Here is a 27,627-nt window from a genome sequence, read left to right as displayed (position 1 = left end):
TCCTGGGATCGAGTCCCACTTTGTGCTCCTTGCTCAGCTGGGAGCCTGTTTCTCTCTCTGTTGGCTGCTCCCCCCGCTTGTATGCATGCTTGCTCTCTCTCTCTCTCTGATGAGTGAGTAAATAAAATATTTAAGAAAATGAAAAATAAACTCAGCTTAAAAATTATCTCAGCCAGAATCCCCAATTCCACCCCCACATCTTGCTTATTTAAATGCCCTTATTCTGTATGCCCATGTTCCTTTATTCTTTCTGTTTTATAACACTGGAATCACCTGGTCTTTTTTTTTTTTTTTTCTCTATAGCTTAGACTTTGAGCTTTTAGATTTAGGGACTATTTAATTTTACAACTTTATTAATACAAAATAAAGACTTAAATACCTATTGGAAAGGATTTCTATCAATTCTGCTTATTAAAAAAATTGAAATTGAAATTATCTGTTTATATGCTTATCTTCCCATTAGACCACAAATTCCTCAAACTGTATCTTGTTGCCCTTTGTCCTCATACTTTCTTTTACTACCATTTGCCTGATTCAGAGCTCAAAAATCAATCTCAGCTTGATTGAACATTTGTTGAGAGTCAGCTGTGTGCCAAACACTAGTTTAGGTGCTGGAATATAAATATGAACAAGATAGATATGATCCCAGTACTATCATGACCCAGTACTATCTAGTGAACAAGATAGGCATTAAATAAGAAATTCACAATGTGGTAGCTATTACACAAAAGCTGTCCTGAGGCAAGAACAGTACACGGCAAGGGAATTTCAACCTTGTGTAGGCTGAATTGAATTTAGAATTAACCTTATCAGTAGAGTGATTACATGAGAGTGCCTTTTAAAATGTCATTTGTATTTGATGACCACTGGCTGTTATATTTAGTTTCGATTCTGTTGTTTTTCTGTTCTTGGGACAATAGAAATGTAATTACTATAACTTTTCCTCCATACTGTATAGTATTTTATGATGTACAATCTTTTCTTTACCCCAGTACATGTTATCTGTATTTAGTTATGGAATGTCCTTTGTTACTTTTATGTCATGTTTGATATATTATCCTTGAATGAATTAGAATTATATTTAGCCAAATCATGAAAAACTGGCAAACTGTCTAGCTTTTCTGTCCTGTTCCTTTATCTACTTCCAAATACTTGGAGTCTTTTATTAAACTTTATAGGAAAAGGTTGTGATTTTGTGTCCTATGTGACTTTAGGGCAGCAGCCAGAACAAAAGGGATGTAGACATCATGGTCTAAAGAAATGGTTAAGAAATTGAATAGGTTTAACATAGGAAAGACAAAGGGGAGACATGCTTTGAAATTTTCTCAGATCTTTGTTGGGCTTTGGTGAGAGCCCTGGATGCAGAGGAGTAAATTATTTTTTAAAGAACAACTTTACTGAGATATAACTCACTTAACATAAAATTCACCCTTCAAATTGTACAATTCAGTAGTTTTTACTATATTCACAAAATTGTGCAGCTGTAATAAGGGCTCAGGGGTACAAGAGCCCCTAGGTCTGGGGGTCCCAAACAGACCAAGTTTGGCCACTTGCTCCTGGTAAAACCCAAAGGCAGAAAGGCAAGTGGTGGTGAAACAAGAAAGGAATTTATTTCAATGAGGCCAGCCCCTGGAAGGTGGTGGTCCCAAAGTGGTCTCCAAAGTGCTGTCTCCAAAGTGCTGAAAATACTTTCAGGTTTATAATAAAGAAGATGCAGACAAAGGTCCATGAGTGTGTGCAGGTGGGCAGTAAAGGTCAGGCCAGTCATTTCTTGGGCATCAGTCATGTGAGGCCTTGCTGATATCAGGGCAGTCGGTGCTCAAGGGGTAGTTTCGGTTCTCATTACGGGATGCTTTGTCCACTGGTATTTTGCCCAAGTGAAAAGATAAGCTTCATCAGTTAGAAAATACCATCTGAAGTCAAAATGGTGACAATTTAAGGCACAGCTGGGTCCTGTGGGTCCTTCACAACCATCACCACTATCTAATTTTATATTTTCAGGTCTCCAGAAAGAATTCCCTTACACATGGGTAATCACCTCCCATTCCCTTTCCCCACAGCATCTACAACAACGATTGAATCAGAAACAATGGGAGTGTGGCCCTGCAGACTGTGTAATGACAAACCTATCAAGTAGTGATGATGCTGAGGACCACTGCCCTAGAGAACGTCTCTCTTTTCCCTGTTTGGTGGGGACATCTGGCCTCCAGCCATTCTGGGGGAACTTGGAGAGGGCTGATAGTTCCATAGGCAAAATCTATCAATGAATGTCCATTTCCTCCATCTCCAGCCTCACTGTGGTTCTGTGTGCACGTCACCTCCTTTCTGCTGCAGCATGTTTACTCTGTATTCTGCATAATTGCCTTCATGCTTTGATACATCAGTCATCACTCAGCCACTGTTTTCTGTCCTCCAAAGGGTCTCCTTCCTCTTTCTTCCTTTTAACTTCCCTTAAGATTATCTCAGAAAGAAGTGAATGTAAATATCTGTGCTCTTTTTTAAAAAGATCTGATTGTCTTTACTAAATGATTCATGAATTGGGCATTACCCCATCTATCAAGTAAAGGCTGGGGGAGGGCCTTCTGTAAATATATGTGCTTATTTAATTCACTATTTGAACTTCATTTTTACTAGCTTGAGTGGTAATAGTTTGCTCTTTTAGGCTTTGCGTTATTTGCATGACAAATTAGTGTCTTTGTCTAATGCATTAACTCTACAATATCCGCATACCATCTTGCAAGTCTAAACATAGGGTTCTCTGTTTTTAGTCTTGCTTTCCTTTGTGATGGCAGTTACTAATTTCCCTTTTCTCAACTTCAAGTGTGCGAGAGAATAACCCCATTCTTGTATTATCTCACTCAGGTCTGGCTGAGCAGAGTTATCTGAAGGATTGAATGCCTTTGAAATAAACAAGTTTGGTGTGAGTTTAAAAAAAAATTACCAGCCAGTCCTTTGAGGAATGATACAAATAGAACTCATTTTGCATAAAATGCAATGCCTGTTGGCATTGTCTAAAAGCAAATGCAGGTTACTATAGTGAGACACCAATTAATCCTTAGTAATTTGACCATTATGGACAGTAATTGGAGCTATAAAAAGCAAAACTGATATTGTTACTTCTTACAATTACTGTGTAATCTTGTCCAAATTCTATTTTGCTCTGGTGGGTTTAATTACTTTTTTAGGAAAGTGGAAAAAAAATGTTTGTTACATGTTTGCAGAATTTAGGTTGTGTTGAGAACAGAAAATTTATGTCATTTTGACTTTTTTTTCCCCCTGGCTTGTTTTCTTCTACCTAAAAATAACTATGGGTACTCATTTATTCAGCAATAATTTGTGTTCACCCAAATGGTATGTAACTATGTTGGACACCAAGGAGGATGTTAAAAATATAGGACAGACTTGTTGATTGACATATGGAGAGTTGCCAGTGCTGTTACAAAGTGAAGTAGCTACTGAGATAATGTTATCCCTGCTTGAAGGTGCTGAATTTGTCCAAGTAAACAGTCATATAGTTAGAGTCCAGTCGAATTCTCGTTCTATACATACTAGTTTTATAAGTTTTGATATCTGAGCTTCCCCATCCTGACTATAAATATGAATAAAAACAGCCACTTTGCCAAGCCAGTGTGAGAATTAGATGGTCTGTAAAGCCCAGCATTTATCACAGTTTGATACTGAAATGGTAAGTGCTGTGGTGGTGGTCGTCATGACAGCTGGGACCTGGAGAGCCCAGGGTGATTATAAAGAAAGAAGCCAGGGTGTTGTAACCAGGAAGAATAGCTGGCAGTAATCCAGTTGTTTTACAAGAGTAGCAGCACTGGAGTTGACACAAAGCAGAGGACTGAGACAAGTAGTGAGTCTGCCAGAATTTAGGTCTCACAAGATAGGTCAGAAGGTTAAACCAGTGCCTTGGGTTGAAGGAAGGGATTCGGACACAGAAATAAAATACCTGTCAGAATTTGAAGACCAAATCAGAAGTAAACTCTGAGAGCAGATGGGGTCATAATCTGCCCTAAAAGCTGTGGTCAGTTACGTTGACAGTGATCGATCACTGTATTCTAGGTTCTTTTGTTCTTTGAAGTAGATCATTGCTGTGCCCCCTTCTGTGTTTCCAGGTGCCTGACTTTTCACCCTTTATAGTTTAGTTGGGGTGTGATTTTAATTTAAGTGATTAGGTAATAGTACAGTCGAGTAATTAAGCCAATGCATGAATAAGCTCTTTTTGTTATTGTTCTCAACTTTATTAAATATTCTATATATATCAAAAAATGCACCCATTTTAAATGTACAATTCAATACATTTTGACAAATTTTATAAAACCTCATAACCTCTTTTGTAATAAAAATAAAAAATACTTCTATCACACACATACAAAAATTCCCCTTATTTTTCTTTGCAGTCTCCCTCCCTGGTCCCAGGTCATAAACAACCATTGATGTACTTTCTGTAGTGACTGATTAGAATTTCCTTTCCTAGAATTTCATATAAATGGCTTTTATATAACACTTTATTTAGGTTTATGTAAATGGTATCATACAGTATTCACTGTTTTGTATCTGATTTCTCTCACTCAACATAATGCTTTTGAGATTCATCCAGTAGGTTTGTTCCTTTTTATTGCTGAATATTATTCCATTGCATGGATATATAATTTTTTAATTCATTTATCTCTTTTTATTTTATATTTTTTAAAGATTTATTTTATTTTTATTTTTTTTTAATTCAGTTAATTCACATATAATATATTATTGGTTTCAGAGGTAGAGGTCAGTGACTCATCAGTCTTATGTAATACCCAATGCTCATTATATCATGTGCCTGCCGTAATGCCTAATACCCCATGCCCTTACTCTCCTCCCCTCCACCAACCCTCAGCTTGTTTCCTCTGATTAAGAGTCCTTTACATTTGTCTCCCTCTCTGATTTCATCTTGTTTTATTTTCCCTTCCCCTCCCTTCCCCTATATTTTGTTTTTATTTTTTATTTTTTTTAAGATTTTATTTATTTATTTGGCAGAGAGAGACAGCCAGAGAGGAAACTCAAGCAAGGGAAGTGGGAGAGGGAGAAGCAGGCTTCCCGCCAAACAGGGAGCCCAATGCAGAGCTTGATCCCAGAATCTTGGGATCATGACCTGAGCCAAAGGCAGCCACTTAATGACTGAGCCACCCAGGTGCCCCTCCCATTTCTTTTTAATTCCACATATGAGTGAGATCATATAATTCTTCCTCTGATTGACTTATTTTGCTTCACATAATACCCTCTAATTCCATCCACATCATTGCAAATGGCAAGATATCATTTTTTTTTTAAAGGTTTTATTTATTTATTTGACAGAGAGGAATCACAAGTAGATGGAGAGGCAGATAGAGAGAGAGAGAGAGGGAAGCAGGCTCCCGGCTGAGCAGAGAGCCCGATGCGGGACTCGATCCCAGGACCCTGAGATCATGACCTGAGCCGAAGGCAGCGGCTTAACCCACTGAGCCACCCAGGCGTCCCAAGATATCATTTTTTAATGGCAGAGTAGTATTCCATTGTATATGTATAACATATCTTCTTTACCCATTCATCTGTTGATGGACTCTTTCCATAGTTTGGCTATTGTGGATATTGCTGCTATAAACATTGGGGTGCACATGCCCCTTCAGATCACTACATTTGTATCTTTGGGATAAATACTCAGTAGTGCAATTGTTGGGTTGTAGGGTAACTCTATTTTCAACTTTTTGAGGAACTTTCTGCTGTTTTCCACAGTGTCTGTACCAGTTTGCATTCCCACCAGCAGTGTAAGAGGGTTCCCCTTTCTCCACATCCTCACCAAAATTCATTTCCTTATTTGTTAATTTTAGCCATTCTCATGGGTGTGAGATGGTATCTCATTGTGGTTTTGATTTGTATTTCCCTGATGCCAAGTGATGTTGAGCATTTTTTTCATGTGTCTGTTGGCCATTTGTATGTCTTCTTCGCAGAAATGTCTGTTCATGTCTTCTGCCCATTTCTTGATTCAATTATTTGTTCTTTGGGTGTTGAGTTTGATAAGCTCTTTTGTTTTTAGAAGATTTCATTTACTTATTTGACAGAGAGAGCTAGTAGGGGGAGCAGCAGAGGAGAGGGAGAAGCAGGCTCTCTGCTGAGCAGGGAACCTGATGGGGACTTGATCCCAGGACTCTGGGATCATGACCTCAGCCAAAGGCAGATACTCAACCAACTGAGCCACCCAGGCACCCCAGATTTCGATATGTTCATAGATTTTGCATGCCAGCCATTTATCTGATAAAACATTTGCAAATATCTTCTCCCGTTCTCTCCATTGTTTTTTGGTTTTGTCAACTCTTTTCCTTGCTGTGCAAAACCTTTTTATCTTGATGAAGTCCCAATAGTTTATTTTTGTCTTTGACGTGTCTAGCAAGAAGTTGCTGTGGCTGAGCTCATAGAGGTTGCTATGTGTCTTCTCCTCTAAGATTTTTTTTTTTTACCATTTTTTTTTCTTTTCAGTGTAATGGAATTCATTGTTTATGCACCACACCCAGTGCTCCATGCAATATATGCTCCTCTAGGATTTTGATAGATTCCTGTCTCACACTGAGGTCTTTCATCCATTTTGAGCTTATTTTTGTGTATAGTGTAAGAAAATGGTCCAGGGACACCTGGGTGGCTCAGTCATTAAGTGTCTGCCTCCAGCTCAGGTCATGATACCAGGGTCCTGGGATTGAGCCCTGCATCAGGCTCCCTGCTTGGCAGGAAGTCTGCTTCTCCCTCTCCCACTCCCTGTGCTTGTGTTTCCTCTCTCTCTGTCTCTCATTCAGTCAAATAAATAAATAAATAAAATATTTAAAAAGAAAAAAAGAAAGAAAATGGTCCAGTTTCATTCTTCTGCATGTGGCTGTCCTAGTTTCCCAACAGCATTTGTTGAAGAGACTCTTTTTTCCATTGGATATTCTTTCTTGCTTTGTCAAAGATTAGTTGACCATAAAGTTGAGGGAATTCATTTATCTTTTGGTGGACATTTGGGTTGTTTCCAGTATGGGGCTGTTATAACTGAAGCTTTATGAAAATTCATGCACAAGTCTTTGTGTGCACATGTTTTCATTTCCTTTGGGTAAATACCTAGGAATTGCTGGGTTGTATAGTAAATGTATGATTAACTTTATAAGAAACTGCCAAACAGTTTTTCAGAGTACTTGTACTATTTTGTATGCCCACCAACAAAGAATGGAAGTTTTGTTTGTTCCCTGTGTTGGACAAAAATTGATGTTGTCAGTATTTCTTTAGTCATTCTGGTAAGCATATATCTTATTACAGTTTTAATTTGCATTTCTGTGATGACTAATATTGTTGAACTTTCTTTTCTCGTGTGCTTATTGGCCATTTAAATATCTTCTTTTGTGAACTATCTTTTTAATTCTTTTTCCCATTTTTGTTAGGTTGTTTGTCTTATTATTTATTTTTGAGAGTTCTTTGTATGTTCTGGATACTAGACCTTTATCTGTTGTATTGTAGATACTTTTTCCCAGTGTGCCTTGCCTTTGCAACTTTTTATAGTACTATTTGAAGACCAGAGTTTTTTATTTTGTTGGTATGTACTTTATCACTTTTTTGTTATATGATTTATGATTTTTTCTCTTATTCAAAAGATTACAAAGATTTTCTTGTATTTTTTCCCCTAGGAATTTTGTCATTGTAGCTTGTACATTTAGGTCTGTGATCTCCCCTACTAGTCTGTATAAGCTCCTTGAAGGCAAAAGCCTATGCCTGATTTATCTGTATTTTCCATAGTGGTTAGTTGTCTAATAAAAGTTTAAAAAATAAATAAATGAATATGATTTTATGATACATAACGCCAATTGTAAGATGAGAATAGATAGCTAGTCCCAAAGCTGCTCTATTTCTTCTTGACTGCTATGACCTGTAGGCCTGAATAGTTTTTGCTTTTGACTTATTTCACCAATCTATTCTAATGAAGAAAAAAAAATTCCATCAGAAAACGTGTTAATAAACTTGGAGTAATATTGTATTGGACCTAGTTAGATATTTTAAAGTAATTTTATTATATGAAAGTAAAATTTCATTTTACCTTCCCATGTTGTTGGTATGAATTTCTCTTTGTATGAATTCGGCATGCCTCTGTGGCTCAGTCAGTGAAGTGTCTGCTCAGGTCTTGATCCCAGGGTCCTGGGATCGAGTCCCGCATCAGGCTCACCGGGGAGCCTGTTTTTTCCTCTGCCTGATGCTCCCTGCTTGTGCTCATGCTTACTCTCTCTCTCTTCCCCTCTCTCTCACAAATAAATAAAATCTTTAATAAAAAATTAATTTAGAAAATTGAGTGTTAATAAAAAAAAAAGATTGAGGGGGTGCCTAGGTGGCTCAGTTGGTTAAATTTCTGCCTTTGATTCATGTCATGATCCCAGGGTCCTGGGATCGAGCCCTGCGTCAACTCCCTGCTCAATAGGAAGCCTCTGCTGTTCCCCGTGCTTATGCTCTCTCTTCTGTCAAATAAATAAAATATTAAAAAAACAATTTTTAAAATCCCCTCTAAACTTATGTACATGAATTCAAAACCACTGAAATACTTCTGTGTATTTTACTTTAGTAAGATAGATTTGTTTCCTTTTTCGTAAAATGAAACTTCATTTTTGCTCCTGTAGAAGAATGTGGCAATAAAGAAACCCAAGCAGCCATGGTTTTTGCTTCTCTCTTTTGCTTCATTCACATGCGTTGGTTGATAGTCATATTATTTTTATATCTCTTGATATCGGTCCCCACTTTATCTCCTGTGATATACCCCTACACTGAAAAAATAGAGCCCATGTTTTGCCACTTGAAACAGGTGCATAGGAAAGATAAACATACATGCATCACAGAAATCTCTACAACTTGAAGAAGATGCAAAACCTGAACCAGCTGTATTTCACGTTTAAGAGGCAGATTTTATGTGTGAATTACGATGGAGGTTGGGAGATAAAAATAAAAACCAAATGTTTTTGTTTGTGGAATATCTTTTAGTGACTTTTATGTAGTTTCTTCAACTGGGTATGCTTTCTTCATGATTCTCCTTCAGGACAGTATAGTGTAAGATTCAGTGACAACATCTGAACCCTAGACAAACAGTACTTTAGGGACTATTATATGAAGAATTACCTCAGAATTTACAAGCATGGCCCTGATAGCCAAAATATGTGTTTGACTTGACAGTACTGGTATTTCATATGTAGCTCTTGATAGTTGGGTATGACATGGGAATTTGAAGATAACTGCTCAAAATAGTTCAATCCAATGTCTCTCTACATTTTGTATAGATCATACCATAATCCATATCATTAGAAGTATTTGTTTTTAGTATTTTTATAGCACTCACTCTCTCTTCCTGGCATTTATCACCATATTTATGAGTGTAACCAAACCAAAAAAGGGAAGAACTATTCATCGTGTATGTATGTTTTTAATGTTCCATTGGAGAATAGTTGGTTCTTCCTCATCTTTAGAAGCTGATAAGTAAAACAGATTATCATATGCCCACAGGATGCCTTAATAGCCTATCAAAGCCTGATTCTCAGAGTTAGCCATGCACATAGATGGAAAGTTAACAGAAGCTAGAAATATTGATTACTGAGTAAGTCTTATGTTGTGTGTCAGTGCCTTTCAGGAAGACAGCCATTTTATCAGAAGGGAGCTATGCCTGCAAACACAAAGAAGTAGGACATTAGTTTTATAAAGCAGCAGATATGATACAGGAGGAGAGCCACAGGAACCTGACATGGCAGATCCATAGCAGTGGGGAAAATATATATGACTAGGTACAGGGCCAAATTCAGAAGCTGTACCCAGAGTTCTGTCCTCCATTGATCTCTTCTCTCATGTTGCATTGTTTGAGCACATGTTTTTTGCAGTTGATTATTTTCTGCAGATACTGGGATTTCAACAGTCTACTTTGGTGCTGGACAGTAAGACTTATTGCAGTGATGGAAGTGTTCTGTATCTGCACTTCCAGTGTGATAGCCACTAGCTGTATGTAGCTGTTGAGCACTTGAAATGGGCTAGTTTGACTGATTAACTGAATTTGTAGTAATTTTATTTAATTTTAAATAGTGTAGCTTTAGGTAACCATATGTGGCTAGTAGCCACCATATTAAACAGTGCAGATTTAGTTGGCCTCTGTCTAGATCCTAAAGCATTGAAGTCACCCATGTCATATGATGTTAGGAGGTTTCTGTTGCCCTTAGCATTGTAATAATGCTGGGCAAGTGTAGATACTCAGGGTATATTAATGTTTGTTAATATTAATGAGTTAAATTGAATGGATACACATAGAGAAGGGAAAGGCGGGAAGCATGAAGAACTGAGTGGTGTCCTGGTGAGGTGTTTTGGGCTGTGATGCCAATGCCTAACCTTTAGTTTTCGTTTAATTTTGTCATTTTATTTTTTATTGTGTTCTGTTAGCTTGTCCATTTGTGTCTTTTTTGATGTCTAAATATTGCATAGACACAAAATTTTAAATAGATATTATAAGTATAGTATAAAGAATAATGATGCATTCACCACCCCTGTCTTTTCAAAATGTTTCTTTCTTTTTTTTTTTTTTAAAGATTTTATTTATTTATTTGACAGAGAGATCACAAGCAGGCAGAGAGGCAGGCAGAGAGAGAGGAGGAAGCAGGCTCCCCACTGAGCAGAGAGCCTGATGCGGGCCTCGATCTCAGGACCCTGAGATCATGACCTGAGCCGAAGGCAGCGGCTTAACCCACTGAGCCACCCAGGCGCCCTCAAAATGTTTCTTTAGTCTCCTGTATGTACTTTCCCCTTGCCTCCCTATAAGAGCTAGCCTCAATTTTGTGTTTATCATTTTTTCTTTATAGTTTCATCACATATATTCACAAACAATTCATTTTTTAGTTTTACAAGTTTTTAAATTTTATATAAATGGAATCATTTATATGTATTCTTCTGTGACCTCCTTTATTCATTTAACATTATGTTCCCAGTAACATCCCCATTGTTACATTATATTCATGTTGCATAGTCTGCTCATTTTCACTATCATGGGATATTCCTTTGTATGACTATGCCACAAATCATCTATTTTATTACTGATGGGCTTTTTTCCCTAGTGCTTAGCTAGTGCATTACTGTGAAGCTGTGAAATCCCTGTGTATATCACTTGGCATACATGTGAAAGACATACTGTAGGGTCCAAACGAGTATTTCTCTGTTCTGTGTCTTCCTCCTCCTCTTCTCCTTTCTTTTCTTCTCCTCTTCCACCTCCCTCTTTTCCTCCCTTCCCTTCTTCCTCTTCTAGAATTAAGGGAAGACAAATGCAGAGAAATAGAGATTTTTTTTTTTTTTGCTTTATTTCTGATAAGCTCAGTGCTCCTTTAAAAGCATCTTGCCCCTGTTTCTAGTCTTCCATGGCCCCTTTATCCTTTTGCGTTCATAGAACAAGTTCAGATTGGGAGTCAGTCAAAAATATTAGAAATGTCTTATTCATTCATAGTCTGTAGCTCTTTGCAAGTGGTACCTTTGTGAAATAACTCCTCTTATATCAGTTATTTGTCCCTTTCACTTTGCATTATAATTGGAATTTAGAAGGTCTAGATCAGTGCTTCTCAACTCTACTGTCCATTAGAATGTTTTGGGAGCCTTTTAAAAGATATCAATGCATCATCATGCTGCTGCAAACATTCATATACAAGGTTTTGTTTGAACACTGCTTTCATATCTTTGGGGTTTATACTCAGAAGTGAAATTGCTGGGTCATATAATAGTTCTATGTTTGACTTTTTGAGGGATCACCAGACCTTTCCATAGGAGTTGCACAATCTTACATTCCCACCAGCAATGTGTGAGGAGTTTCTCTACATCATCACCAAAACAACATTATTGCTCATTTAAAAATTTTAGTTATCAAGAGACTTTGTAAAAGGGATATTGATGTGGGAGTCTAAACAAATTTTAGAGTAGTGGTTCTTAATCAGGGGTTCACATAATAATTACCTGTGGAACTTTTAAAAACACTCACGGCCAGTACCTTCCTTAAATTTTCTGAATGGAGGGAGGTCTCCAGAGGCAAAGTCCAGAATTAATACCCCTCATTAAGAACCATTGCCTGAAATAGTGGTTCTCAAAGTTGGTCTGAGGATCCCTGAGGCCCCCTGAGATCCTTTCAGGGGAGTCCTTTGAGGTTAAAACCATTTTCATCATCGTATGAAGACAGTATTTGTGTTTTTCATTCTCATTCTCTCTTGAGTGCACACTGAAGTTTTCCAAAGTCTTCATGACATATGATAGCGTAGCAGATTGAATGCATAAGCAGATATGAGAATCCAGCTGTCTTCTATTAAGCCAGATATGAAAGAGATTTACAAAAGAGGAAAACAGTACTACTCTTATGAATTTTTATTAAAAAATTGTTCTTTATGACTTATAATGGGTTTATCATTGTTTTTAAATCAATTAATACAGTTTTTTAAATTTCCCAGTTTTAATGGTACACACAGGTAGACATAACATACATAAATGAAATCTCTTTGAAATCTTCAGTAATTGAAAGCATAAAGAGGTCTTAAGACCAGTGAAATGGGAACTGCAGACTTTTGGCAAAAAAAAGAAGCAAATAAAAATAGTTATTACCCATTTGTTGAACACTTACCATTTAATTAATATTAGGTTAATCTTTTCACATATTTTGTTTCATTTTATCTTTATAATAACTCCGTGACATAATGTATATTTAACCCCATTTTCACATGGAGAAATTCAATCTCAAAGAAGTTAACTTGGCTAGTTCATAAGTGTAGGAGCCAGGATTTCAATTTAAGTCTTTAGAATACATGTTCTTAATCATTACCATAACCTTAAAAAGGTAAAGGTCGTTTGTATGGAAATTGTTGATAGTTCAATGCCATAATGACTCATTGACCTCTGGCATCAGGCCTCAGAAAGATAACCTTTGAAATCTTTGTAGACTTAAATAATAACATAAATACCATGTGGTACACATACTGGCCAGTTGTTCTCTTTAGTGGTCCTCAGTATAAGGACTATTAAATAGGAGAAATATAGGAAGGATAATCTAGGTATGAAAAGATGCAGTTGGCAAAATGTTTACCTTGTTTGGAAAAGTGATTTTTAGCATCTTTTTAAAATAGGAAGATAAATATTCAGTTAGAACAGTCAACAAATTGTGACCCTTTACAAAAATCTGATTTTCTGAGACCTTATATGCAATCAGTCAGCCCTCTGAAGAGTCCATCATTGCAGGGATGATAAAGTGGAGTAATTGTTTTAACTTGTTGGTATCTTCTCTTACAATAGCTAAAAAATCAGGTGCTGCTTTGTTTACATAGAATAAGAGGGTAATTTTTTTTCATGTGGATATTTCAGTTCTCAAGAAATAAAATCTTTGCTAATTAGGGAAGTTCAACAGATCTAGTCCTTTTCAAAAATTTACTTACTGCCTTAGTAAAATTAAAATTAGTAAAAACTAATTATGTGGGCAGTTACTTTTCAAAAAAGTGATTCTATATCTCCTAGTACCTTCTGTGAAAAATTATTTCAGAGAATAGCAGAATTTTTTGCTTAGTAACTTACATTCTGTTTACCATCTTCCTTTCCTTTCCCCTCTATCCTAACCCCCCATTCCAGTCCTTTTTCAGAGATTCATTTTTGGAATCAGCATATTTAGTAGAAGATGAGTTATTTGCTTATTTGACAAAAAGTAATTGTCTGGTGTGTATTGGGCACTGTGTTAAGACCAAGGATACTATAATGAACCCAAACATAGATAAGGTCATGAAATCTACAGTCTAATGAAGGAGCTGGACAAACATTAAACAAAGGATCACATGTTTCTTTTCTTTTTTTAATTTAAAAGGTGCTGTGAACAAATAGTACATGGTGTTATTAAAAAGAGCCTAATGGGAGGGTTGACCTAAAAGGTTGGAAGAAGACTGAAGCCGAAATGGGGCTCAGGGAAGGCATGAGTTCTGTTTGTGACAAGTGAAAGAATCTATCAAATACATGGTACATGCTTCTAGAGCCTAGAAAAGAAATCTGGGCAGGAGATAGAAATGTGTGAATTGTGTGCCAATAGTTAATTAATTGAAATTGTTAGCTGAGATGAGATCATCTACGGAGAATATATACAGTGAGAAAAGAAGGCCTAAAGACTAAGTTTTGAGGAATTCTAGTGTTTACCAAACAGAGTACAATGTAGGAGACAGAGATGGACATCAAATAAGTAGGAAAACTAGGAGAATACAGTGTTAAATGTTTCAAGATGAGAGAATCTTCCAAGGAGAATCAAGTAAAATCAAGACTCCTTATTACCATGGCTTACAAGGAATGCCCTGCATGATCCTTTCCCACCTCTTTGACCTCTTACCATTCATCTTGCTTCTAGCGTACTTTTGTTCTTTAAACACATCAGTCTCATTTCCTATCTTAGGACCTATGTACTTAATGTTCCGTTTCCTGGAATGTCCTTCCCCCAGTTCAGACTTAATCTCCTCAGAGAAGAGTAGCCAACCCCTCTACTCCTTTAGCAGGATTGTTGTCAGACTCTATTGACCTTTGAATGTCATTATGCAGCTAAGATTATATTTTGTTTGGGCCTCAGACTCAGTTCCAGATCAAATACTGAGGACATGTTTAAGAAAGTTAATTTTTCAGAGATCATTAACAATGCTGGTAGAGAATAATTTTTAGATTTTAGAGTGCATCCTCCCTAAGGCGTCTTGACGTGAATTGTTGAAATGGTGAGAGCTATCTTATCCCCTTCCAAGTGTATTGCAGGATGGTTAGAAGAATAGGGGAAAACTGAAAAGGAGATGCTCTGTAGAAATAATGAATGACAAATATGTGACAGTATTAATAATCCAGTGGATTCAAAGCAGTAGTAAACGTGATTATTTTTGAAAGATGAGAATACCATTTCATAAAGACTGTTTCAAAGCTAGTTTAAAGCTGTGAGTTTACTTCAGTTCAATGAATGTTTACTGAGCTGACCACAGAGAAGTAATAGGAAGTTGGGAGTGGGGGCCTTCGGTAAAGTTGCTGATCAACCTTCTGCTGAATAAGTTCTAACCCCAGCTGAAGAACAGTAATTACTCTTTCGAAAATATAGAGGTTACCTCTTGAATTTCAGGGCCAGAAAGAATAAACAGCCAAGCAATCAGGGAGTGTTTTATAATAATCCACTTGCCAATTTAGGGTTTCATAAAACTCCACAGAAGGAAGAAAATGACCTTTGTAGATCTTTTTGCAGGGGGAGGTAACTTTATTTTTTATTTTTAAAGATCCGTTTTTGTAGTTAACTTGGTTGATGTGTATTAAATGTACTTTTGTTATCTTAAACATCTACTCCAAGCTCATGGACTTTCCTTATATAGCTTGCCTCTCTTCATAATCTGGCACAAGAATGCTTTTTAGTGCTGAGTGTTTTCTTTTTCTTCTGGTTGCTTCTCACAGCAGTACTGGCCTTTCACCTGGTTTTGTATCTTATTTTAGAAGTGGCCTTGTTTTCGGATCTTATTTTAAATGTTGGTTAGTTTAAGCCTTGCTGCAAATGGCTTTCATGTCTGTGAAAGACAGAAAAGAAGAAGTCAGCATAAATTAAAGTGAGAATGATTTCACATGGACCTAGAAACAAAATTGTTAAAAAAGACAGTAGAGATTAATGCCAAGCTGCCCCTGTCTCCCACTCATGGAAGAATTTGAAGACCAGAATGGCTAAATGACTTGCTCAAGGTTATAAAATGTTGATGAAAATTTATCATTCTCCTTATTTACACAAAGGCAATATAATCCCTAGTGAACTGTACTTTTAACATGTAGAACAAATAAGCTATTCATAAGGAAGGTGAATATACCAAACTGTTTACTCTAACTATCTTTGAGAAGCCTTGGATGAGGCATTACCAGATTATTACCAGATTTATCAGTATTCAGTTACAAATCTCAGTATTTTTATATCATGATAAAGGCTGTGACCACATCTGGATTTGAATCTGGCCTCTACTCCTTCTGGGTTGTGACTCTCTGACTTTGGGGAAAGCTTCTCCACTTCTCTGACCTTCCATGTCTTAGCCTGAAAAACTGAAGTAACAATCCAGACTTTATTGAGTTAACTATAAAGAAGTTAACTTTGAGGTTCCTGCAGCTTGTGCCTGGCCCAGAAGGAGCACTTCTGATGAAGCGACCATCACTGCTACTACTGCTGCTGTCCCTGCTTTTATCATGGCATCACTGGGCAGTGGCATAGGATGTTCATTCTCAAATGATTTAGGTATTCATCTGCTTAAAGACTATATGCTGAATTAGGCAGTTGTTTATTTGTTTGTTTTTTAACATACCTTCCAGTTCATTTTGTTGTTCTGAGGAAGCACCATGGTCGTCAGTTTTTACTTACCCTATTAGAATAATACTTAACTCCTGGCTACCTCAGTCAGAGCCCGATCCTTATTATAACTAAAATAAAAATCTTGACCCTCTTTACTACTTTATACTAGAGTGCTTACCCTGCATTGCCAGGAAAAATTATTAACCATTGTTAAATGAAAAATCCCTATTGCTGCTCATCTTTGAGCACCCTACATAGAATTGCCATGTGAGAAGAAGATGCCCTTGTGACTTGAATTTGTAATTCTTTTTGGAAACCACTGTTTTCACTGTAACTGGCATCTTAATACAAATAATATGCCCCTTTTGAACAGCAATTTCATTGGCTTTCCTTGTATTTCAGGAAGATCACTGCCCATTTCTTGAAAGTCTCCCTCAGAGCCCTCAAAGGAGATTTCACCTATGCCCCCTAGTTTCTGTTTTTGCCCAGGAAAATCTCAACTAAAATATCCTTTGTTGTTAGCGAACATCTGTATACATAATTTTTTGTGATGCAGTCCCAGAAAAAAATGTCTTTCATCTATGTAGATATACTATTGCCGACCTACCTAGAAATTGCATAGTCCCAGATTATAAACTCAGGGCCTTACAATTTTTTAATTTATTGTTTGGGACAGGCCTACATTGTTTGACCTATTTAAGGTACTAAGTAACAGCCAGAGTAAAACATCTGAGTATTTTTCTATATATTATTTGTAATGTTACTGTTGGTGAGGATGCTGTACTTTTCCAGTTTACAACTGAGGAAGCCTGTCATCATCATTAGTACTCATTCATTCAGCATGAGCACCTGTTTTATCTTAGGCACTGGAGATGTAAGTATGAATAAAACATGATTCCTGCTCTGGAAAATTTCATAGTTTATTGGGGGAGAAAGATACAGACATATATAATTACATTTCAAAGTGATATGTTCTATGTAATGAATATATGAACAAAATGCCATAGTCATATAAAGGAGGGATCAGTAAATTTGGAGGTGTATGGTAAGGTTACAAAGAGAAAGTGACATTTGAACCAAATCTTGAATGATAGGTGGAAATTTGCCATTTGAGAGAGAGGAGCCAGCATTGGAGGCAGGGAGCAGCCTAACAAAGGCCAAAGGCTTCCCTTGGCAAGCTGTGTGAGGGGAGTGTCTCCAGTGTAGCTAGAGAAAAGGCTTTGTGAAGGAAAGTGAGTCAAAGTTAGGAGTTTGAACTTTATCATTTGAGCAGTAGGAAATCATTGAAGACTTTTGAATTATGACTGATATAATCAGGCTTGAGTTTGAAAACTCCTAATAGTTTAGGGCTGGAGAAAGAAAAATAAGTGGCAGACACCAGGGAAAAAGTTGTAGTTCTCCAAGCAAGACACAAGAGTTTACACTAAGACCGTATGTGTGTAGATGTAAGAAAAAAAAAAGAAGGGCAAGGGGGGATTTGACAGCATTTTCCTAGGTGTAAACAGTACGATTTTGTAATCGGTATGATATGGGAAGTGTGGGCAGGAGGAGATCTGATTTGGGCGATGGGGTAGAGTAACTGAAATTAATAGAACTGGAGAAAGTAAAAAAGGAAAGGAAGGATTGTTTCTTGTTTTGTTTTTTTGTCTGTTTTGGGAGCAGACAAGGGTTTTCATTTTGCATAAGGTAGAGTCAGTGTTTTCAGGAACATTCTAGCACACATGTCTGGATCTGAATCTCAGTAGAGAGGTTACCATAGTAATATTTTTTAGTTCTTACTGTTTATTTTTCCATTAAAAACTAAGGTTCTTGGAGGTTAACTGATTATGGTCTCAGGAAGGTGGCTGAAGAACCAAAACATAAATTCCTAAGCTTCTTACCAACTAGGCCTTAACTAAAATAGCCCTTTGTCGGGGGGAGGGGGGACAAAATTGTTGATTTCCCCTATAATTGCTTTACTGTTTCATTTCCCAGAGTATCTTTACTTAAAAAGACAACAAAACAAAGCCCCACTGGTGTATATATATCTACAATCTACTTTCTGTACTGTTTTCCGATTTTAATGTTTTTTGGCTAATGCCAGTCAAATGAGGAGGGCTCAGGATAATAGCTGAGGAGCCCCAAACCTCTTGTTTTATTCTAACAAAACCTTAAAATTCAAAGATTAGAGAGTCCTCAGGAAATACTCATTATTTCACATATGTCTGATCTAATCCCAGTTGTTGCCCTGATTCCAAATGAGGGAAATGAGAAGTGTTGAAGAACGAAAGTGTTAGTGTCCACTTTTTGGCAGGAATTGAAAAGTAAGATTTTCCCCCACTATTTGGATTGTTGAGATATGAGCTATTCTCTTGAATACCAGAGAATAAAGTAGACAGTTCTTCAAAATCCATCCTCACCTTCAAGTTTCAGGGGTCACCGTGTTCATTGAAACACTTGGGTGGTTGAGAAGAACTTGAGTAGGCTTTAAACAAGGCAGATCATTGTACATATGTGACACTCTTTTTTCACATATTTTAAAAAATAATTAGCATCCTTTATCCACTGTAATTCTAGTTTTAACTGTTACTGTGTAGATTTCTTTGTGAAGCTCGTTGGGCTGTGGTATTTTTCCTTTACTTTGTTCTTGATTGCTGCGAAATGTAGTTGCCTGCTGCTTAAGGCAGCTGCAGTAGAGTGCACCCAGAAGTGGTTATAATTCTATATTTAGTAAGCCATAGGGTTTGTAAAGCATTTGCAGATTCCTTCGGGATAAAATGGTTTCTATATATGTAACATTTTTAATGAAACTATTATTATCACCCATTAGGGAAATATAGAAGTTAATATGTGCAGATTTGTGGACAAGACAGAGGCACAAAACTTTTTTTTTTTTAAGAGTACGCTGAGTATTTTAAATACTTAAAAGTAATCATGTGAATCCTATTTTTATACTTTTAATTTTGAATTGCAGAGCTTTTACTCAAGTGTTTACCTTTGGTCCAACATTCCGGGCAGAGAATTCTCAGAGCCGGAGACACCTGGCAGAGTTTTATATGGTAGAAGCAGAGATTTCTTTTGTTGAGAGTCTTCAAGATCTCATGCAGGTAGGTACACAAGTTTTAAAACACTTTCTAAATAACAGATATCTGTGACATTAAAAGGCTTCTGTATACATTTCCACCTTGGACATCTGTGCATTGTTGGTGTTAATGGAGTGAAGAAGATGGGGGAACTACTTAATTTGATAAACATCTACTGAATCCCTTTAACATACAAGAGTCAGACAGATTTAAGTTCATATCCGAGCTCTGCCACTAATTTTGTTTTGATGTTACCAAACCGTGGTGAACTTTAGCTTGCTCAACTATAAAATAATAATTATCAGGTTATCAGGAGGAGTAAATAAGGTTATCAGGAGGAGTAAATGAAATAATGGCTGTATAATGTAAAGCATCTAGCATATAGCAAGCATAGTAAGTAATAGATCTTGTTATTTGTTAGGCAAAGAAATAAAGCATCCTTATAGTTAGAGAAACATCTGCCTAGCTGTATTGGAAAGCATCTACAGGAACCATCAGAGCTCTATTTTGGGGGCAAGAGGGAAGTCCAGAAAGATAGTCAAGAGTCAGATCTTGAAAGAGACTTCGTAAATGCCATGCTACGTAATTGAGAAGGAAAAAGAGTTCTCAGATAGGAGAGACCATGGTCAATTATAATTTAGAAACACCTCTCTAGTAACAATATAAAAAATGATTCAGAGGGGGAAAGAAATGAGAGCCTTTTTAGGAGGCTATGGCCATACTCCAGATAGAGCACATAAGCTCTGAAGATAGATGGACCAGGAGCTGATTTTCAGCTCTACCACTTGCTATGTGATCTTAAACAAGGGATTTAATTTTCTGAGCCTCAGTTTCCCCACCTGTAAAATGAGAATAATTATTCCTACTTTATAGGGTAGTTCAGAGAATTACACAGATTGTATATATAAGATACATAGACTAGTTCGTGGCACTTTGTACCCAGAAATTACTGTCTGTTACTATGAATTCTCTATCTAGTACTATTAGTATCTTAGTTTGGATTTGTAATCACAGGTTGTTTAACAATTTTTGTCACTTCTCACTTCTATTCATTTTATATCTTTCTACTCTTATCCAGTAAATGACCTAATTACACTTAAAACATAAATACCACATATATCATCAAATAAAATGGGCTTGCTATTTCATTATCCTATCTTGGTTGGATTTCCTAGTAAACTCTAAAGCAGAGATTGCGGGGGTGGGGGATTATTGGGGAATGCTCTAGAGAACAACATCTGTAAGGAAAGGAAGGAAGCAGCATTGGGCAGAGGGAAAGGTTGAACTACAATGCATGTAGAGAGGCCTTAGGAAAACTTTGGAGCTGGAGTGGTCTTTCATAGTTGTCCCATAGAAAGGCAAGGGGGTGGTATACCTTTGTTCATTCCCCGTCAAGCAGTTACCTAACATGGTCTAGCCTTGGGAAGAGGCGTACTCTTGGGTAAGATAGCACTCCTGGCCTGGCCTGTACCTAAAGAGGGACTCAACTGGGCACCATCAGCAAGTAATATTCCCAGTGGATAAAGCTCTTGGTCCTGAAGGGGTGTTTTGACTACACACAGTATCCATTTATATGCCACTTTAACGTTTCCCACTGATTGTTGTAGATCAGTGTCCCCCAGGGGACATTTTTGGTTGTCCCTAGGAAGTGGATGGAGGAGAGTGGAGAGTGGTTGCTACTGACATCCAGAGGATAAGGCTAGGGATGCTGTTGGACATGCTAACATGCCCAGTCCCTCCCACTCAACAAAGAGTTACCTGGTCAAAAATGACAATAGTAACACTGTCAGTTAATTCTTTTCTAAAATATAGGGATTCAGGATCTTAGCCTCACAAGGCATCAATAAGATTCTTTAAGCAGCTTTTGGTTCCAGCCCACTACCCAATTAGGTATTTCTCTCTCACCAGGCAATGAGAGTATTGTAAGCCACAGAATCACACCCTTTACCTCCCTCTTTCTGCTTTGACCCTGTCTCTCCTGCCCTCCCCCCGTAAATACCAGAGAAAAGTTCCAAAGACAAATTTTGTTAGGTATTATTAAACATTATAATTATATATTCTATACCTAATAATTATTTTTTACTATTCTACTGAGTGGTATTCAGCATACGCTGTTCAATAATTTTTAATTAATTGAAATACAAACTTTTTCTTAAAGACAGAAAAAAAGTATGCTCCTCCAAAAGTAATCTTCTATTTTTCTTAATTTTCTCCTTTTATTAATTACATTTTCTGGAAATTATTATCTTGATGTAAATTTTAAATCAGAATACTGTAACAAAGGATTTTTTTCTGCTCCTATGGCATAAACAAACATTACTATTTTGGTGCCATTGAGTAATATATTTTTAAAAACATCTGAAGGTTATGCTAACCCTTCAGTTAAGTTTCTGTTTTCTTCAAATATATTTATAGAGCACAGTCTGAAAGTCAAGGTTAGAAAAGCCAGTGATTTTCTTTTTCAAATGGAAATTTACTGCTCATAAGAAAGACACCAATTTAACACCCCCAGTGGTCACAGTCTTCATCTTACAGATAGGTGTGTTGTGCCCCTCAACAGTGCAGGATTAGTATCCAGTCTGTTTTTGTTTGCTCCCCATATGTGTCAGCTTCTTTTTGTGATTGAGGTATTTGAACCTTCATAAATCATTCAGTTGCTTAGTAACTTCTTTATCTCCCTACTCTTGGATCAAAGGTAATATAGCCCTCAGGGTAAAAGATCTTTAGCCTCCTTTTGCTCTTCTTTCATAAAGTTATTCCTTACTCTTACACAAAATATATATGTAAATATAAAAATAAAAAATATATAAAAAATAAATATATGAACATCTATAAACACACACATGTATATGCATATATATATAAATGTATCTGATTGTTCCTTGGTAATCAAGTATGTTTCTATATCCGGTCAGAGTTAGTGTGGTAGAAGCTTGTGTCCTGCCCTGTGTCTCCAGCCCTGATAGGGTGCACCAGGGATGCAGGAGAAGGAGGGAAGATCCTGCCTCTGGGGCAGCCTGAACTTACCGAGTGTGTCTCTCTTTCTGAGCACAACATTGGCAGAGCCTAACAGATTCTCACTGACTTCAAACCAAACATTTTAGTTTTGATTAGAAATATTTTCCATTCCAATCACCTTTTTTCTTCTAACAACAAGTTTTTTCTGTGGGATGTGTATGGATACCCCTGGTGGAATGTATTCTTACTTACTGATTTGTGTTTATCATGACTTGTGTTATTACCACTGTATGTTTTGGCAAAGCAAAAATATACATATTTAGATGTAGATCTATCACTGCTCCTGTAATTTTAAAGTCAGCTTTCATTTACCAGTGACTGAATGAAGCACTTTTCAAAATGTCTCATTCTTCGCAACAACTAATGTTTGTTGCATCCTTCTCTGAGCCAGATATTCAAAGTCTTATACGTGGATTATCTCATTTAATTATCGCAACAGTCCTGGAGGCTAGGTACTGTTACTACCCTGATTCTACAGGTGAGTATATTGCGCTTTAGAGAGGTGTCAGTCAGTTTTGGCTGTTCATTTGACAACCCACTTCTAGTATTGGAATGATTAATGGAAGATTCATACATTTTTCTTTCCTTTTTTTACCCACTCTGGGAAGAAATTGCATTGCCTCCCGTAAGCAATCTGGAAAACTGAACTCACATTCTGCAGTATATTCAGGGATTAAGAGGCCTAACGGATTTATAGCTGCTAAAACCTGGAGAACAGTCCTTACAAGACCCCTAAATAGGTTTTTCATACAAAGTGGCTCACTTGTCAAGCAACTATCTGTCATTTCTCTTAGGTTATGGAGGGACTCTTCAAGACTGCAACAATGATGGTTCTCTCAAACTGTCCTGAAGATGTTGAACTCTGTCACAAGTTCATAGCTCCTGGCCAAAAGGTAATTAGTTTTGTGGATGAAGTCTAATACATCTACTCTTTAAATATGTTAATTACATATAATAAATATAATTACATTTAACAAATTTTTTTCTCTTTTCTTACCAAGGACAGATTAGAACATATGCTAAAAAACAACTTTTTAATGTAAGTAGATATTATACTTTCTCTGAGCTTTATTCATATTTTATCATAGTATTTATCACACTATTAAAGTTTTTTGTTTATACATGTGCTTATCACAAGGAAGACCCATGTTTTAAATATTTTTGTAGCTCTTATATCTGGTTCATAGTTGATAATCAATGTTTCATGAATAAATAAATGAATAAATCTAGCACAATAAATGAACACAGTCATTAGTAACTGAATTTATGCAGTTCAAACTAATATTAACTTTAGTAATAAAAATTTGGCTCAAGTAAAGACTTTTATTTTGGGGCGCATGGGTGGTTCAGTTAAGCTTCTGACTCTTGGTTTCAGCTCAGATCATGATCTCAGGGTTTTGAGATCAAGACCTGCCTTGGACTACAGGCTCAGTGCAGAGACTCCTTATCCCTCTCCTTCCCCCCCTCTCCCTTCTCCATTCACACTGGCTCATGTACTCACACTCTCTCTCAAATAAATAAATAAAATCGTTTTTAAAAACTTCAGTATAATTAATATAGGGCGTAATATTAGTTTTAGGTGTACAATGTAGTGATTCAGCAATGCTATATGCTATATTCAGTGCTTATCATAATAAGTATACTCTTAATCCCCTTCACCTGTTTCACCCATTCCCCCACCCATCTCCCCTCTGGTAGCCATCTGTCTGTTATCTGTAGTTAAGAGTCTGGTTTTGGTTTGGTTTGGTTCGGGTTTTTTTGCTTGTCTATTTTTTCTTTATTTTTAAAATTCTGCATATAAGTGAAATCATGGTGTATTTGTCTTTCTCTGACTGACTTACTTCACTTAGGGTTATGCCCCCTAGATTCATCCATGTTATTGCAAATGGCCAAGATTTTGTTCTTTTTTAGGGCTGAGTAATATTTCATCGTGTGTATGTACCACATCTTTACCCATTCATCTATCAGTGGACACTTGGACTGCTTCCATAGTTGGACTATTGTAAACAATGCTGCAATAAACATAGGGGTGCATGTATTTTTTCACATGAGTGTTTTTTTATTTTGGGGGAGGAAATACCCAGTAGTTGAATTACTAGATCATATGGTGGTTCTGTTTTTAAGTTTCTGAGGAATCTCTATACCGTTTTCCACAGTGGCTGCACCAGTTTGCATTCCCGGCAGTAGTGCATGAGGGTTCCTTCTCTACATCCTCACCAACACTTGTCATTTCTTATGTACTTGATTTTAGCCATTCTGACAGGCGTGAGATGGTGTCTCATTGTAGTTTTGGTTTGCATTTCCCTGATTAGTGATGTTGAGCATCTTTTCATGTGTCTTTTGGATATATCTGGATGTTTTATTTCGAAAAATGTCTGTTCGTGTCTTCTGCCCATTTTTTTTTTAATTTTTTATTTTTTATAAACATATATTTTTATCCCCAGGGGTACAGGTCTGTGAATCACCAGGTTTACACACTTCACAGCACTCACCAAATCACATACCCTCCCCAATGTCCATAATCCCACCCCCTTCTGCCCATTTTTAATTGGATTGTTTTTCGGGCATTGAGTTGTATCAGTTCTTTGTATATTATAGATACTAACCCTTTATTGGATATGTTATTTGCAAATATCTTCTCCTGTTTTTAGTAGGTTGTCTTTTAATTTTGTTGATTGGTTCCTTTGCTATGCTGAAGCTTTTTATTTTGGTGTTATCTCAATAGTTTGTTTTTGTTTCCCTTGCCTCAGAAGACATATCTAAACATGTATTGCTCTGGCTGAGGTGAGAGAAATTATTGCCTGTTTTCTCTTCTAGGATTTTCATGGTTTTAGGTCTCACATTTAGGTTCTTAATCCATTTTGAATTTATTTTTGTATGTGTTATAAGAATGTGATCCAGATTCATTGTTTTGCATGTAACTGTCTAGTTTTCCCAGTACCATTTGTTGAAGATACTGTCTTTTTCCCAGCAGATATTCTTTCCTGCTTTGTCAAAGGTTAATAGTATGGTCAAAGATAATAGTATTGTATGTTTATTTCTGGGCTCTCTGTTCTGTTCCATTGATCTATGTATCTCTTTTTGTACCAGTACTATACATTTTTATTACTACAGCTTTGTAATATATCCTGAAATCTAGGATTGAGATACCTCCAGTTTTGTTCCTCTATTTCAATATTGCTTTGGTTCTTTGGAATCTTTTGTGGAATAGTTTGTTCTAGTTCTGTGAAAAATGCTGTTGGTTATTTAATAGGGATCACTTTAAATTTGTAGATTGCTTTGGGTAGTATGGACACTTTAAGAGTATTTTTTTCCAGTCCATAAGCATGGAATATCTGTTTGTGTTATCTAAAGAACAAACTTCTAAAATACATAAATGTACTGTTAGCCCATCATTTTTTCTCTATTTCAGTCTTCTTTTTATTTACCTTCAATTGCTCATATCTGGTTATATATTCTAAACTGTTTTTTAGCCACTTTTTTAAACCTAAAGATCTGTGTTTTAAGTATAACATATGTTATTCTTTCATCTCCACTACAATCCTGTACAAGTACTACTTGATATTGGACTGGTTATTTATTTCACTAATCATACTAATCACATAGTCTGTTCCATTTTAATAAAACAAACACTTAATATGGAAATTAATATGGAAAAAGAACAATACACAATCTTTTCATAAATAGTACAAACAATTTTTGTAAGACTTAGTATTCATGTATAGGAGGTAAGTTTGATACTCAGAAGAATAGAAAATTGTTTCTAAGCATAATTTGATGTCATTCTCCACTTACTATCATTAGGTTTAGGAAGTTTTTGTTCTAAGAGGACAGAGAATTAGACCTGTCCTTGAGAAGGGTAATAAGAAAAAGTTGGCAGACCTCACTGAGGTATCAGTGAGACCTTCAGACTTCTAGTTAAAAATGGTGAGTCCTCAAGCCTGACTGAACAGCAAGGCAACAGATGTGAGATCAGAAAAAGAGGAAATAGGAGACCCATGATAGAGAATCGAAAGGCAGTGAGTGAAGTACAACTGAAGGCTTTTGAGGGTTTTTTTTTTTCTTTCACTGTAGTGTATATTGAGTATGTTAACTAACCAGAGTTTAAGTAAAAACTTGGAAAAAGAAAAGAGTGTCTATTGAATATTCACAATGTGCCAAACTTGTTCTAGAATCTGAACAAACTGTCTAAAAGCAGTGAAAATAGCAGACAAAAATTCCCTGTCTTCATTGAGCTTACATTTCTGGGGGTAGTAATAAGAAACAAGAAATAAAAATAATAGTGAAATCTATAGTCTGTGAGAATGAGCTATAGTAAGGGGGAAGAAACTCAGAGAAGGGAAAGAAGAGAAAACAAAAGAGTAAGGAGGTAGAGATTTTAGATAATGTAACAGAGACCATCTCACTGGGATGCTTTTTGAGTAAAAATTTGAAGAAAGTGAGAGAACTAGCTGTATGGATGTGTGGGAAAAGAATATTTTAGGCAGAAGGAATGGTAAATACAAAGGCTTCTAGGTTGGAGCATGCCTGGTATATTCAAGTAGTGGGGTAGATAAGGGAAAAGGATAATAGAAGATAAAGAAAGGAGGTGAGAGGTGGGAAAACATGTAGGGCCTCGTAGGTCATTGTGAAGGGTTGGTTTTTTCTTGAGTGATGTGGGAAAGCCAGGAAGGGTTCTATACAGAGGACTGATAAGATCTGAATTGGATTTAACAGGATCACTCTGGCTGCTAGTTGAGAACAGGCTTTCAAGTGAGAGCAGAAAACCAACAGGAGATTATTACAGTCATCTGGGTGAGAATGAATGATGGTTTGGACCATGTATTAGATTCATACAGAGAAACAAAACTAACATGATGTATATAAAGAGAAAGATTTATTTTTAAGGAACCATCTCACACAATGTAGAAGCTTGTTGAGTTCAAAATTTGGTGGAGTAGTTCATCTGGCTAGAGACTCAGGAAAGTGTTAGCAGCTGGAGTCTGAAGGCATTCTGCTAGCAGAATTCCCTCTTTCTTGACCAGTCTTTGTCCTCGTAAGGCCTCCAACTAATTGGACATGGCCCACTCACATTATGGAAGGTAACATGCTTTACACAGAGTTCACTGATTTAAATGTTAATCTCATCCAGAAATACCTTCACAGAAACATCCTGAATGTTTGACCAAGTATCTGGGTACCATAGCCCCGCCAAGCTGACATATAAAATTAACC

General features: G+C 36.6%; 1 protein-coding gene across 2 annotated transcripts in view; it reads left to right on the top strand.

Moving 5' to 3' along the window:
* NARS2 (asparaginyl-tRNA synthetase 2, mitochondrial) overlaps window positions 1-27,627 on the top strand; it is a 126,699-nt gene that overhangs the window by 70,690 nt on the left and 28,382 nt on the right. For both annotated transcript variants that reach the window (XM_004763467.2, XM_013061905.2), the window contains exons 7-9: window positions 19,287-19,419; window positions 23,208-23,306; window positions 23,415-23,452. In XM_004763467.2, coding sequence (XP_004763524.1) covers window positions 19,287-19,419; window positions 23,208-23,306; window positions 23,415-23,452 — 270 coding nt within the window. The remainder of the gene's footprint in view (window positions 1-19,286; window positions 19,420-23,207; window positions 23,307-23,414; window positions 23,453-27,627) is intronic.

Source organism: Mustela putorius, unplaced genomic scaffold (genome assembly GCF_011764305.1).
Source record: "Mustela putorius furo isolate JIRA1106 unplaced genomic scaffold, ASM1176430v1.1 tig00003987_pilon_pilon_pilon, whole genome shotgun sequence".
Classification (NCBI taxonomy): Eukaryota; Metazoa; Chordata; class Mammalia; order Carnivora; family Mustelidae; genus Mustela; species Mustela putorius.
This window is presented reverse-complemented; position numbering and strand designations above follow the sequence as displayed.